The sequence below is a fragment of the Vipera ursinii genome (genome assembly GCF_947247035.1).
Source record: "Vipera ursinii genome assembly, chromosome: 6".
Classification (NCBI taxonomy): domain Eukaryota; kingdom Metazoa; phylum Chordata; class Lepidosauria; order Squamata; family Viperidae; genus Vipera; species Vipera ursinii.
This window is the reverse complement of record NC_139515.1, coordinates 62,308,436-62,324,171: the sequence shown is the minus strand read 5'-3', so window position 1 is coordinate 62,324,171 and position 15,736 is coordinate 62,308,436. Positions and strand designations below refer to the sequence as shown.

The window sequence follows — 15,736 nt, the reverse complement described above, 5'->3', positions numbered from 1 at the left end:
CAGGTCTCCTGGTTTTACACAGATATTAACAACCCAGAACCCAGCAAGATCATACATAGTGAAATGTTAGCAATGGACTGGGGGAAAGAATTATTCCCAGGAGAATAAGGCTCCCAGATAGTAAAAGCAAAATTAAAATTAAATGATTTATCATCTCTAATGATATTGTACTTTTTCACCTCTGCATTTCTGGTCCAGTGAAGGGGTGTAGCACCATATCGTGGATCCAGAAACTGAATCTGGTTGATTTCTTTATCAAGAAGAATTTCTGCACATCTGGAAGGAAAAATAAACAAAAGATGCCACAAAGATGTCCTGGTCAGCTTTATAAATATTTGCATTTTTAGTATGAATGGAAATTACTTTTCAAACTCCAGTACCAAGCACATAAAGTACGTTAAAAGCCCTAAGATTCCTATTGGGAATACAGTAAAGCCAAATATAATTGAGCCATTTTGAAATACCACACCTTTAAATGATCATATCCTCTGACTTCACTGCATTATCACTTGTACTTATTCATGGGTCCTCCCCCCCCCCCCCCGCTTGTCCTCTCTGCCTTCCTATACCATCTGCTGCACTGTTATCTTGACTGTGGAGTTTCAGTGCTTTTGTCAGCTTTCTGCCACAATCTCCTGGAGCCCACTGGCCATCTTAAAAGAGTTTTGTTAAAATCTTCAGTATTTTTCCTATGGAGGCAATACTTCCCACTAACACATACATACTCCTGTAACCCATCTGATGGGGCGATGAACAATAAGTGGGTTTGGCACATCTCTCTCCCTCCTTCCCTCCTCCCAAGCTGGCATGTTATACAACAATCTTTTAAGGCAACAATGGCATTTCCCCACCTATTTAATTGTGAAGGGACACTCCCAGGACTCCTGACTGTTCTGCCACTTTGCAGCCACATTCAGAAGTACAAAAATGGATATAAGATGAGCATCCTACAAAGTTCCGCTTTTAATTCAGACAAGCAAATTACTGCCAGTTTTGTGAGAGTGAAAGATGTGTACTTTGAGGACACTTCCAGGCAAGAACTTTCCCTAGTTTGAAATCCTTTTTGCGTGACTTTGGCTTGATTGAAGAGCTTTGGATTTTTCCTGTCTTTCAAACCAGAGAAAATCTGTTTTCTAGGCAAGGGTGTCCCTTCGCTGGGTTTGTTGACAGCTCATTTCCCCATTTGTAACTCTTATCTCACTCTGCATCTTGCCTTTGTGATTTCAGTTGGGTTTACCAGATATTTCAACAGAAAGGGTGGCTGGATGGTTTTGAAGCTTTCACATGAATCACTTGAGGTTTAGAGAAATGCTCTCAGCAGGAAATAAAAACATGGATTTGGAGGTAGGGAAGGAAAATAGCCATACATTTTATTTCCATTTTCACTGAGTGGGAAAGGGGGATATTATTTTCTTTCTTCAGGACCTATGGAGTAAGCTGTGCAGTGATTCTCTGTTCCTTGTTTTTAGCATGGCTTTTCTTTTCTAAGGTCTTAGCTCAGAGGTCTTCAAACTTGGCCCTTTTATGACTTGTGGACTTCAACTCCCAGAATTCCTCAACCAGCGTGCCTGGCTGAGGAATTCTGGGAGTTGAAGTCCACAAGTCATAAAAGGGCCAAGTTTGAAGACCCCTGTCTTAGCTGGTGGAAACTGAAGGTAAACGTATAACAAGGATGGAAGACACCTTGGAGGTCTTCTAATTCAACCCCCTGCTCAATAGGAGACCCTATACCATTTTGGCTGTCCAATCTCTTCTTTAAAACCTCCAGTCATGGATCATCCACAACTTCTGGAGGGAAACCATTCCACTAATTGTTCTCACTGTCAGGAAATTTCTCCTTAGCTCTAGGTTGGATCTCTCTTCTGTAAGTTTTCATCCTTTACTTCTTGTCTTTGTGGCACCCCCTCAAATATTGGAAAACTATTATCAAGTAATCCCTAATCCTTCTCTTCATTAGACTAGACATACCACCTGGATTTAGGCTGGGGAATGCTTCGGCATACCCCATGCAGCCCGATCCAGACGGAGGTCTTTTCGAGGTCGCTGCATCCGGATGTAAGGCTGGGGGAAGGCATTTGCATCCCACCCCCTCCCCCCCCCCGCAGTCCAATCTCAGCTTTGGATGAATGTTGCAGTGCCACTCAAGTTGCTCGTAAGGGGGAATGACTGCAGTGGTACTGCAATATTCATAACTTGGGGACTTAAGATTTAAGGTGCTGGTACTTACCTTTAAAGCCCTACATGGGTTAGGCCCGGGATATTTGCAGGACCGTCTGCTACCGTGGACGACTTCCCATCGCCCAGTGCGCTCACACAGAGAGGGCCTCCTCAGGGTGCCGTCGGCCAATGTCATCTGGCGACCCCTAGGGGGAGGGCCTTCTCTGTGGGAGCACCAGCCCTTTGGAACCAACTCCCCCTTGAGCTTCGGATGGCCCCGGACCTCCGGTCCTTTCGCCGCAACCTTAAAACTTTTTTCTTCCATCAGGCTGACCTGGATTGATGATGGGTTTTTAAATATGTTTTAATTTTTAACTGTGTAGTTAATTTATTTTGGGGCTGTTATTTAATTCTTTTTTTAATTTTTGTATTGTTGTTTTTTATTGTTGTTAGCCGCCCTGAGTCCTTCGGGAGATAGGGCAGCATATAAGTCCCAAAAATAAATAAATAAATAAATAAATAAATAAATAAATAAATAAATAAATAAATAAATAAATAAATAAATAAATAAACACTAGGGGGCGCTCATCACGTAACTTCGAACTAGCGTTAAGTGAACGCTCGTAACTCGGGGATTACCTGTATAAATGATATTTGAAATCACTATTTGTTCAATATGCAGTCTACACTGGGGAATCTAGTAAAGATCAGCTTCAAAAAATATCCAGATGATGCATGATGCATGATCTGGAAAGAGTATCACATAGATAACTTATATTACTTGAATACAGATATACCTTGTCTGACCCTAACATAAAGGGGAACAAGTGCATATTCATTACAGTTGGCTAACATATATTCTGATCCCAACAAAGCTAGCAAAGTTACCTTTTCTGTGAATGCTTCATAGCAGTGTGGATGGGATAGCCTAGCACTCCCATGTTATTGCACTTGGCATGAACCTTAAGAAGAGAGTAGACTGCATCTTCTTTGCCCAGCTGGCAGGCCAGGTGTAATGGACTCTGCCCCTCATCATTCAGATGGTCCAAAGCAACAGTTGCTTTTTTGCCTAGGAGCTGAACAATTAAACAAGTTCACTTGTGACTTTCAGCTCCTCTTTCCAGATGCGTTCTCCCCAATTTCCCAGTCAGTATTTTACTTTCACCTAAGGGAATGCTTTAGCATTACTCAGAATCATTTCAAACCTCTTGAAATATATACAGAAGAGAATCATTTATCTAGATAAGGATGTTGATGATTTTTAAGAGACACGAATAAACTAATATGGACTCTTTACAGTAACATACACTGCTGTGTTTACAGTTTGTAGGGTATTATTGTCCTTTTCATGTTATATTTTTTATCAATATATACTGCTCAAAAAAATAAAGGGAACACAAAATAAGACATCCTACTATTAAATACAGTACATTGTGTTGTTTAAGTGTTCCCTTTATTTTTTGAGCAATATATATATATATATATATATATATATATATATATATATATATATATATATATATATATATATATAAAATATACTATAAATCCCTTCATAGAATAATTCAAAATTATACAGATGATTGCAATTCTAAGAATATTTGTAATTAACAAATGCTAGGCTCCTTCAAGGTTTATATTAATACTTCATTTTCTGAATTTCTGCTTTAATGCTAAATAAATCTTGTTACTGTGTATTCCATTATCCATCTAAAAATAGGGAAGGCTCTTTAAGTATAATGGTTATAGAAGTATTACTAGTACTTCATCTGCAAATAAATTAATTTTGAAAATAAATTTAATTTTCATTTATTCTGCCTTGCTACTTGTAAAGATTTTTTTGTGATTGCAAATACTGACGAACAACTTTGGTTTAAATATATTTAATATCTGATTTTAAGTACTTTAGTTTTAAATGAACTTTTTTAACCATATCAAAGATCTAATAATTAATGTTATATCCAAAAAGAAAAAAAAATTACATTGCAAACGATCAAATTCTTCCCATCATCCACAAAAGTTACTACTTACTTTTCTTCAGTGTTCAAGTGTTCAAATTTCTGCAAACAGACCCTTGAGCCCATTGTGGGAATTTGGGGAGGGGGAATATTTGGAAACAGAATTGATGGACAGGAGAGTACATTGCATAGGTGAGACAAACATTAAACATTTTCCCTAAATAGTGCATATATGTGCACATATATAGAGAGTGCATACATAAATAAGATGCATAGATGCAAACTTCTGCTTCTCCTGCACTTCAGATAGGCTAGGAAAAGGCAAGCATTTCCTTCCCTCGTGGTCATTCGTCCCCCCCCCAACAATTTCACTCCCCCTGTGTAAAACAATTCAAGACAAGAACAGGGTCATGCATCTCAGAGTTTGCAGTTCCCCTGTACTTTACTGAATCACAAACAAGCTTCGCTGGGAAGAAGAGTCGAGCAATTTTTCAACTCTTCCCATGTTTGGAAAGCTCCATTCCGCCCTTCCTTAGACTTACACCATTTCATTCTACCTTATGCTTTCCTCCTGCTAGCGGGAGACTCCTTAAACTCTCACCTCTATAATCTTTGGGTTGCTCCCTCGAACGGCATAGTGGAAGACAGTTTCTCCGTTTCTGTCTGTAAGATCAACACGGGCATGGCACTCCTCCATCAGCTCCTTCAGACATTCAAAATCACCTTTTTGGCAGGCTAAGTGAAGTGGGGTGCATTCATTGTCAGAACTGTTGCTATTTATGCAGCTAAAAAAAAGATAAAGTAATGCTGTGTATGCAGTCTTACGTATAAAACCAGCCGGTCTACCCAAAGGATTTTTTTCCAAAAGTTGTGGCATTATTTGATTTTTAAATCCTGCTGTTGTTCTATTTATTGTGATTCAGGCCAGATTTGCAAATAAATTGCTGAACATTTGTAAAGCATTTGTGTTTCCACTACTATTTTCAATATGATAAAAAAATCCTTTAAAAATTATAGTTGTTGTTTTTTTACTTAAGAGCTAAAACACAACAGACTCTGGATCTTTGTTGCTGAAATACCTTGAACCACACATGAGTGGAAGACACATTGCTATGTACTGGTGGATTTCTGAATAATCTGAAATAGGTGAAAAACTGGAAATTTGTGGTTTTTCTAAGCAATTTTTGAGATCTTAACTCGTGTTCTCTAATCATTCTGATTTGTATTCCAATAATAATATAATGTACTGCTTTAACAAATCAGTGTAAAATATTAGGTTATTGGCTCAAACAGACAAGTTGCTAGGTTTTCTGGGCTATCTTATTTCATTAAAGAAAAATAAAATAAAATGAAGTTAAAGTCGGCCTTAACTCAGCTTATAACAACTGGGTTCACATTTCATGCTAAACTACTGTTTAATACAGGGGTCCTCAAACTCGGCCCTTTTATGACTCATGGACTTCAACTCCCAGAATTCCTCAGCCAGACATGCTGGCTTAATACATCACAGCCAACCAGGTCCATACCATAGATGAGCCAAAGAAAAAGAAGGGGTCTATTGGATCAAGGCAGTAGTCCATCCAGTCCAGCATTCTCTGTCGGGTGCTGTCTAACCATGTGCATTCGGGAAGTTAACAAGACGTGCACAGGAGGATGGAAGCCTTTTCCACTATTGTTTCTTAGCAGTTGGCACTGACAGTAACCATGCTGGCTATGGGTGGTTATGAAGATTGTAAATAGCCATCAAACCTACTACTGTAATCACTGGAACCCCATTCTTGTCTCTTCCCTCCCTTTTTAAAACCATCTGAATTGTTGGCCATCAGTACATCTCGTGGCAGCAAATTCCACATTTTAATTATACGTTAAGTCAATTCACAATACTTTTTATTAGGCTTGAATCTCCATATATTTAGCTTAATGGATGAATCTGACTTTTAAGGTTAAAAAGGAGAGAGAAAAACATTTCTTTCTCCAAGCACGGTTTTATACAATTCTATCAGGACTCTGCTGACCCATCTTTGCTTAAGTGGAGAAAAAATCAAATACTGTGGCTTTTTCTTACAGAGAAGCTCCTCTAACTACTTGTATTTTAGTTCCTTTTTTGCAGAACAACAACAATAAAAGTTGGAAGAGACCTTGGAGGTCATCTAATCCAACCCCCTGCTCAGGCATATACTATTTCAGACAAATGGCTGTCCAGTCTCTTCTTAAAAACTTCCAGTGTTGGAGCATTCACAACTTCTGGACGCAGGTTGTTCCACTGATTAATTGTTCTAATGTATATATTCAATTTATACAGGGAGTGCAGAATTATTAGGCAAGTTGTATTTTTGAGGATTAATTTTATTATTGAACAACAACCATGTTCTCAATGAACCCAAAAAACTCATTAATATCAAAGCTGAATATTTTTGGAAGTAGTTTTTAGTTTGTTTTTAGTTATAGCTATTTTAGGGGGATATCTGTGTGTGCAGGTGACTATTACTGTGCATAATTATTAGGCAACTTAACAAAAAACAAATATATACCCATTTCAATTATTTATTTTTACCAGTGAAACCAATATAACATCTCAACATTCACAAATATACATTTCTGACATTCAAAAACATAACAAAAACAAATCAGTGACCAATATAGCCACCTTTCTTTGCAAGGACACTCAAAAGCCTGCCATCCATGGATTCTGTCAGTGTTTTGATCTGTTCACCATCAACATTGCGTGCAGCAGCAACCACAGCCTCCCAGACACTGTTCAGAGAGGTGTACTGTTTTCCCTCCTTGTAAATCTCACATTTGATGATGGACCACAGGTTCTCAATGGGGTTCAGATCAGGTGAACAAGGAGGCCATGTCATTAGATTTCCTTCTTTTATACCCTTTCTTGCCAGCCACGCTGTGGAGTACTTGGACGCGTGTGATGGAGCATTGTCCTGCATGAAAATCATGTTTTTCTTGAAGGATGCAGACTTCTTCCTGTACCACTGCTTGAAGAAGGTGTCTTCCAGAAACTGGCAGTAGGACTGGGAGTTGAGCTTGACTCCATCCTCAACCCGAAAAGGCCCCACAAGCTCATCTTTGATGATACCAGCCCAAACCAGTACTCCACCTCCACCTTGCTGGCGTCTGAGTCGGACTGGAGCTCTCTGCCCTTTACCAATCCAGCCACGGGCCCATCCATCTGGCCCATCAAGACTCACTCTCATTTCATCAGTCCATAAAACCTTAGAAAAATCAGTCTTGAGATATTTCTTGGCCCAGTCTTGACGTTTCAGCTTGTGTGTCTTGTTCAGTGGTGGTCGTCTTTCAGCCTTTCTTACCTTGGCCATGTCTCTGAGTATTGCACACCTTGTGCTTTTGGGCACTCCAGTGATGTTGCAGCTCTGAAATATGGCCAAACTGGTGGCAAGTGGCATCTTGGCAGCTGCACGCTTGACTTTTCTCAGTTCATGGGCAGTTATTTTGCGCCTTGGTTTCTCCACATGCTTCTTGCGACCCTGTTGACTATTCTGAATGAAACGCTTGATTGTTCGATGATCACGCTTCAGAAGCTTTGCAATTTTAAGAGTGCTGCATCCCTCTGCAAGATATCTCACTATTTTTGACTTTTCTGAGCCTGTCAAGTCCTTCTTTTGACCCATTTTGCCAAAGGAAAGGAAGTTGCCTAATAATTATGCACACCTGATACAGGGTGTTGATGTCATTAGACCACACCCCTTCTCATTACAGAGATGCACATCACCTAATATGCTTAATTGGTAGTAGGCTTTCGAGCCTATACAGCTTGGAGTAAGACAACATGCATAAAGAGGATGATGTGGTCAAAATACTCATTTGCCTAATAATTCTGCACTCCCTGTATATTTGTTTAGTTTTATTTAATTTATATACCGCCCTTCTCCTTGGTGGGGACTCAGGGCGGTTCACAGGGCATATATAAAAAGGACAATACAAAAATTAAAAAAAGATTAAACCCATGCCCAGTTAAAAACAGTGAACAAGTCTAAAACAACTATTAAAACCCATCCCCGTCAGGCCAGACCAGCTATTTCGAATAGGTGGGTCTTCAGGTCACGACGGAAAGTTCGGATATTGAATGTTTTATTTTCAGTTCCCTTACTAATCATTCCAATCTGATTATCTCTGTTTTCCCAATACTGTTCAAAGTTATAACAGCAATGAAAAAAGTGACTTGACCGTTTTTCATACTTACATCCTCTGCAGCATCTCCATGGTCATGTGATCAAAATTCAGACACTTGGCAACTGATTCATATTTATGACGGCTGCAGTGTCCTGGGGTCATATAATCCCTTTTGCAACCTCTAACATGCAGTGTCAATGGGGAAGCCAGATTCACTTAACAACCATTTCACTAACCTAACAACTTCAGTGATTCACTTGACAATTGTGGAAAGAAACGTCATAAAATGGGGCAAAATTCACTTAACAAATGTCTCACTGAGCAACAGAATTGTTGGGCTCAATTGTGGTAAGTTGAGAACAACCTGTAGTTGTGTGCTCATTGACATTATCACCAAGTTATAAACCATGACTCCAAGATCTCTTGTTATTGGTCGGTTTAGATTTGATTACTCCACATGTGATGCTTGGGGAGTTTGTGCCCATGTCAATCTATCTGGTACAAAAGACCTATCCCACATCATACCTCAGAATGAGATTGTGTCGGAAGCTTCCCAGAAGTCCACACTCTACAGCTATGTGTGCTAGTGACCAGCTGGGGTGGCTTCGTAAACAGTCGGTCAGCTGTTGCAAAGTTTCCAGAGGCAAAGGATCATGATAGCTCTCATAGAAGGGACGCAACTGCTTTGCGTACAGATCAAAATATTCATGTGCACTTGATTCACTGTCAACTTGAAAAAGCCTACAAAGGAAAAGGTTTTAGAACTTTTATAACCTTTTATAACTTTTCTATGACTGTAATAAAATGGAAGTCAATGCAATCACCCCAAATCTTGAAATTTGAGAGAACAGAAATTGAGGCACCTTACAATCGATTTCAAAAGCAGTTCCATATAAACTTTATTAAAAAGAGCTGATTATAAGCGTAAAAAATATGAAACAAGGATGCCAAATAATTCAAAAATGTAAAGAAAAAATAGCATGGCAACAGGAAGTTCAAATATTTTCTTTATTCTTTCACAACCTTGGTGGAGCAGTGGGCTAAAGCCTCCTTAAGTAACACCAGCTGCCTGCAATTAGTGCAGGTTCGAGTCCCACCAGGCTCAAGGTTGACTCAGCCTTCCATCCTTCCGAGGTAGGTAAAATGAGGACCCAGATTGTTGGGGGCAATAAGCTGACTTTGTAAAAATGCCGCTTGGGGGCCCCCGAAAGCCCTAATAAGCAGGCATATACATAGAATGAAGGCTATTGCTAAGCACATTGATTTGGGCTTCTTAGATTGTAAGCCGCCCTGAGTCTTCGGAGAAGGGCGGGATATAAATGGGATTTTAAAAAAAACATGTAGCCTTTACTAAAGCAGAGGAAAAATATAATGTTCTCTCATTACTGCCAGCTATGTACAAAATCAAAAATTTACTGGGCTGCAAAACTGTGCAGTATCTCACCAAGAAACTATTAGTGCTGAAGCACATTTTAATTTCTTTGTCAGTTTGCAAGGAACAAACCACCTTTTATCAAGCAGTTAAGAACAAATCCGGTCTTTTGTTTCTTTTGTTTCTGTGTCAGATATGAAGCCAATTCCCTCACTCACCTACAGCAACCAGAAACAGAAAAGCATATTTCTGTTCCTTTACATGCCTTCCAAGCCATCATTCATATCTTCTTTCGTATTTCTTTGTTCTCAACCTCTCATATGAACAGATAAAAGGTAAAAAAAAAATAAAAAATCTTTTACTTACCTTAAGGCAGAACTTTGATTCTGAGGGTGAATAAGCAGACAATCCCAGGATCGAGCTGAACTGTTTTCATACAAGACTATCCTATCTTCTTGTTTAACGATGTTCCGAGAAGTATATTCTGTCAGGGATACCTCCTTTACCCGGTGAGGGTTTGTGAACAAGTGGGTGACATTGTTCAGAGTATGGACAAGTCGTCCAAAGAACTGCATGCCTCAAAAATATGTCGTAAGCAATCTTCTTTCAATACTCTGGCAACAAAGAAAAATTCTTTATTCCCACAATATCATGGACATTCACTAACTCTGATCTAGCATAACCATTAATCTCTCCATCAGTTACTGCAGTGTGTAACGATGTAAAATGGATCAGCCTTACTTGTATGGAGCCCACTACTTATGTTCACTGGATTGGGGAATTCAAACTGGTTTAGTGGTTAAGTTACTAGGCTAGAAGCCAGAAAACTATGAGTTCTAGTCCTACCTTAGGCAAGAAAGCCAGCTGAGTGACTTTGGGTCAGTCACTCTTTTAGCCCAACTCACCCCACAAGGTTGTTGTGGTGGTAGAAATAGGAGAAAAAGGAGTACTGGGTGTGTTCACCACCTTGAGTTATTAAATACAAATAAATAAGCAAACAAACAAGCAGACTCTGGTTAGAAATATCTACTACGAAATTCATCCAATGTTGAAGCAACAAAGTAGCCAAGAGGACCAGAGATCAACAGGCTGAAAAATGGTCCTTTATGACCTCTCTTCATAAATGAACAAGACAGTTTGGCTTGTACAGCCTATTTCCATATTACAAGTCTACATTGAATAGAATTAAAAAAGAAACTTTACTTAATATCCTTGCATCCTTTACAGACCTAAGATTTTGGTTCCAAAGGCAAACTCCTATTAAGAGAAGTTAATACATTAATTTGATTTTAATACAGAAAATATTAAATAATTTATAACTCAAACTACATTGGATAGATTAAATATTTTCCAGTTACAGGTGATTTATTGCAATAAAAATATCAGTACTGATATTTTGGGGCCCTGTTTTAGCACTGGAGGATTTAGTTTGTAGAAAACATGTCTGTTCTCCTTGCACTATACTCTGCGAAATCATTCTACCATTCAGCTGGTGAAGATCTTCCTTTTTCACTTGCCTTGGGAGCAGCTCTCCACAGAATTACTCTCCAGTGCAGTGATCTTTTGGTGAAATCAGTGCATTTTGGGGCATGGCAGAGTTCTTCATTAAGACAAAACAGTAAATATGCAGTAGATTCTTCTTTATAAATATTGTTTAAGAGACATATTTTGAGTCTTTTCTTAAAGTAAATTTTGAACTAAAAACATTCTGGTAGATTATATGCTATCTGAAATAATGTTAAAAATAGTTTGGGTTGCTGTAGTTAATGTTTGTATAATTATGTTCTGCTTTCTTCTATTTGTTTTCAGGGTAAATTTTTTATAAGAAAAAATGGCAATTTTTTATTTAAATTAGTTATATATAAATATATTTCCTTGGCATATGAACATTGGGAAGCCACTTCCAATCTCTAGTATATATGAACAAATTCAGCACTGTATACTTATTTGCAGTGTACAACATAACATAATATATGCTGGACTTGTATACTTTTAAAAAAAATGATTCTATGCCAAGGATTCAGAGTTCAGATTTGCTTTGAGTATACAAATCAATGACAAGAACAAGTGTACCTAATTTTTATTCAGAATTCTTTCTTCTTTCTTTGGTTTTATGGTTTTACTTGCAGAAGACCAAGGAAAAATGTAAGAAGCAGTCTTCTACTCACTGTATAAAAATATACATGGGAAAAGGAGAAGTGAAATCTAATTCAACAATATTAGAAAAAAACAGCAAAGTCTTGAAAGCTATTTTTGGAACTTTTAGAGTAGTATTTGTTGTGTTTCTTTACTAATCTAACTTTGCATCCTTCTAGGGGAAGATTATTATTGCATTACAATGGAATAGGGGAAAGAATTTAAGGAACATTATGATAAAGCATTTTTTGACATCACAAATATTTCCATTTGTCTATTTCTATGCTTTTGAATTATATCCAAGCTTTTATTAGTGTAACTCAGAAACTTGTTCTTCATGCTAAAAGGAATACCATGGAAACAAAGGGAAAAATTTCCACATCAGGAGAGCATTTTCTTCACTGCTGAATGTAATGGTCCATATTCTGTACCTCTATGCAAAATCTTTTTTTTCAGTTAAGGCTGACAAATCTTTCAGAACCCATTAAAATAACAATAATATAATATAATAATATGTGGCTTTTTAAAAAGAAAGTTCTAACAAATTTCCTCAAGATGAAATAAATTATCTAAGTCTTGTTTAAGGAAACAAATGCACATGTTCCTAAACTAAGTAAGTTAATTTTGAAAAGACCAATATATATGTGGAAACAGTAATTTTTATCAGTGTAAAATTTTAATTATTCTGTCAGCTGCTGATTACAATACTTTAAAAAGGTATGAAAAATACCAATCCTTGTGTTTTCAAGTGTTTCAAGTGACTTAAAAGCTCTTGAAATAAATAGTCATGTTTGGTTTATTTAAAAAACAATTAACTAGATTCATATAGCTCACCAAGCAAATCAAATAACCTAATTTCTAGCTAACCACAATATGCAAATATAATTTATGCAGTTTTATTTAGAAACCACCCTTTTTCCTGGTAGGGTTTTTTCCTTTAAGATTTTGCAGGAGATAAAAACTTCACACTTCCAAAGCTTTTGTGGTGGTTAAACTGAAAGTCCCCATTTACAGAGTGGCTGCAGATTGTAAAATTACGAAAAAGAAACCCTATCCAGCATTTCTTTCAGGAGATAAACCCACACTGTAGTATATTAAGGACTATGTCAAAGTATTATAATTCTCCAACCCCAGAATCAAATAACGGATTGAAGGTATATCGGAGTCAATTGAGGCATCTTTGAATAATCTGCAATAGGTTAACACAGTTTTCTTTTTCCTAACGGCAAAAGGCCTTCTTTGGAGGATTTTTAAAAGGAAAGTTGGGAGGAAACCAGGAATAATATGCGAAAACTCGTCTTAAACTAAATTCCCGGGTTGTGCTGCGGGGCTCAGAGGTACCAGCTTCTTAATACCCATTTCTGATCCCCTTTGCTTCCAGAAATGTTTTCCAACAAGTAAAATCCGGATTTTAAATACTGCTAACAAGCAAAGCCTCTCAAACTTTCTCTCTCTTGTAAAACCTCGCACTCACCTCCTACTTAGCTATTATTCACCCAGCTATTTCCGCCAACAAAGTCCCAGTTGCCTCACGTGATCACGCCTCTACCAATTACGATCTGCTGCCTCGTTGATGACTCACAGGATCTTCTTAACAGGGCGGCAATGATTACGCGCGGACGACCATTACGCCTCGACGTGGAGGAGGCAGATCAACCATCTTTATGCCGGGCGGATGTTACTTTAATACAGTAGAACCGAAGCCGCCATGTTTGTAAAGCTGGGGGGGGGAGGTAGGGCGTAGAGTACTGTTTCCATCTTATTATGTGTTCGTGTTTACGGTGTCGTAACGTTGGCGACGTGTTCGAGTCGAGAGCGAATAATAAAAGCTTATTGAGGACTAGAAGCATGGGAGAAAATGTATACAGAGGATTACAAGGGGAAGATGCAAAATAAAGACTCCCAGAAAGAAATGCGGGATATAGATAAAAATGAAGTTTTCTCATTGGTGCGAAGGTTGCAAAGCCTAAACCCCACTCGATGCAATACCTGCTAGCACTGCAAACGAGAGACTGAGAGACAGGCTAAGGTTGATTCGGGCACCATAGGCTCTTTATGGGTAGTACAGGTAGTCCTCGACTTCATTTAGTTACAATGGCACTGGAAAAAGTGGCATTGATCATTTTTTACAGTTGTTATTGCTGAACTAGTACAGGCATACCCTGGAAATATTGCAGATTTGGTTCTAGACTCCAGCAATAAAGTCTATCACAATAAAGTGAGTTGCACTAATTTTTTGATTTTCCAGTGCATACAAAAGTGATACCTATATTAGACTGTAGTCTATAAAGTGTTCACTATATCTAAAAAGTTGTACATATCTTAATTAAAAAAATTTCTTAAAGAATGGTAATAGAGGGTTTTGTAAAAAAATATGCAAAGTGCAATAAAACTAAGTATAATAAAACTGGGTATACCTGTACATATGTTTGGCTGTAAATTAACCTTTAGGAGATTTTTTTTCCAAACACCTGATTATAAGAGTATCTGAGTTTATATTTCTATTTTGATGTGATAAGGATTACAAATTTGAAAAATAAGCATACAGCATTTTGCCTTCTCTGCACCTTGAAACTGATATATTGAAGGAGAAACAAAATGTCTATATATGTCATTACATTAACTCATGAATAACTGCAACTGTAATTGAAAATTGCAAAAAAATGAAAAGACTGTGATTGATATTAATTGATAAGAACCTCACATTTATTGAGGGTAAGGCTATCAATTGGTGCCTATATATTTCCAAAATCAAAATGATTCCTTTTAATTGGACTTCCCACCATCCCAGTTATGCTTATATTAGGAAAGATGATCCGCTTGGAAGACTATGTGCTTAGATTGTGGCTAAAGTACTCTTAACAAACTGCAGATACTGAACAACATATTTCCAGGGATTGGATGTCCTGTTCCTCATATTCCAGCTGAGGCTAACCCCTTAGCACAGGGGTAGGCAACCTCGGCTCTTTTATGACTCATGGACTTCAACTCCCAGAATTCCTGAGCCAGCCAAGCTGGCTCAGGAATTCTGGGAGTTGAAGTCCATGAGTCATAAAAGAGCCGAGGTTGCCTACCCCTGCCTTAGCAGATCATGTCTCCACTACTCGTATCCTGTGTGGAACTCTTGTCTTTCCCACAATTGCCACAAGAGTGGGAAAATTGATGTTCAGCAGTGTTAATTCTAATCTTCAAAGAACAATTTTGGGTGGAACAGATTAATGCATGATACTAGAGTCATAGTTTGTTGAACTGATTAGGTTGGCTGGGGTCTCATGATAAAATATCCAATCACCTTTCAGAGTGGAATATTTTGTAAACCCAGTTCAAATTGTTAAGGTTGTTGAACAAGAGAATGTACATCCCACAGGAATTAGTTGTCTATTGTAGTAGATAGACAAGGTGAACTTTGTTACCAATTTAGGAGAGATGTCTTTATATCCTTATCACAGTGATTGTCAATTATTCTGTTTAAATTCTACAATTTTGAATACTTTGTTAAATAAACATTAACCCAGCAACATTGTTAAAGACTTAGCTTGGGTTCACACAGTATATTACGATATAATATGGTTTGTGTTGTGTTATGCACCCAACCATTGTGATATATGTGTACATATAAATATTACAGTGGTGTCTAAATGTAGCCTTACTCAACAAACTGTTTTAAAAATCACACAGTATATATTTAATATCATTTTATTAAGTTTAGTACCAGAGGGCACTATTTAGATAGCCTTGGTTTATTTTGTTAATCAGTGTGATAAAAGAGGTTGTGATAAAAATCAGTGTGATAAAAAATGAATTTCCTACACACAAATGATACTGTTCTGCATGATTATATATGGTGTGGTGATTCTTACTCATTTTAGTGACTAATGTTAGTCATGAAAATCAACCTTCAAAAAAGCCAGCATTTACTTGCAGATCCCTGTCTTTAACTTTATGTTACTATTATGTAAGAATGAAG

General features: G+C 37.7%; 1 protein-coding gene across 2 annotated transcripts in view; it reads right to left on the bottom strand.

Moving 5' to 3' along the window:
• Positions 1 to 13,308, bottom strand: part of PLA2G6 (phospholipase A2 group VI) — a 31,545-nt gene extending 18,237 nt beyond the window's left edge. The window contains exons 1-7 of one of the 2 annotated variants that reach the window (XM_083365457.1): positions 13,244 to 13,262; positions 11,707 to 11,800; positions 10,000 to 10,247; positions 8,787 to 9,002; positions 4,717 to 4,900; positions 3,046 to 3,233; positions 180 to 276 (exon numbers count right to left, since the gene is read on the bottom strand). In XM_083365457.1, the coding sequence (XP_083221583.1) occupies positions 180 to 276; positions 3,046 to 3,233; positions 4,717 to 4,900; positions 8,787 to 9,002; positions 10,000 to 10,208 (894 nt within the window). In that variant the 5' untranslated portion in view covers positions 10,209 to 10,247; positions 11,707 to 11,800; positions 13,244 to 13,262. Of the gene's footprint in view, positions 1 to 179; positions 277 to 3,045; positions 3,234 to 4,716; positions 4,901 to 8,786; positions 9,003 to 9,999; positions 10,248 to 11,706; positions 11,801 to 13,243 lie in introns of both variants that reach the window. The other variant, XM_083365456.1, reaches the window with a different exon arrangement.
• Positions 13,309 to 15,736: the final 2,428 nt, after the last annotated feature.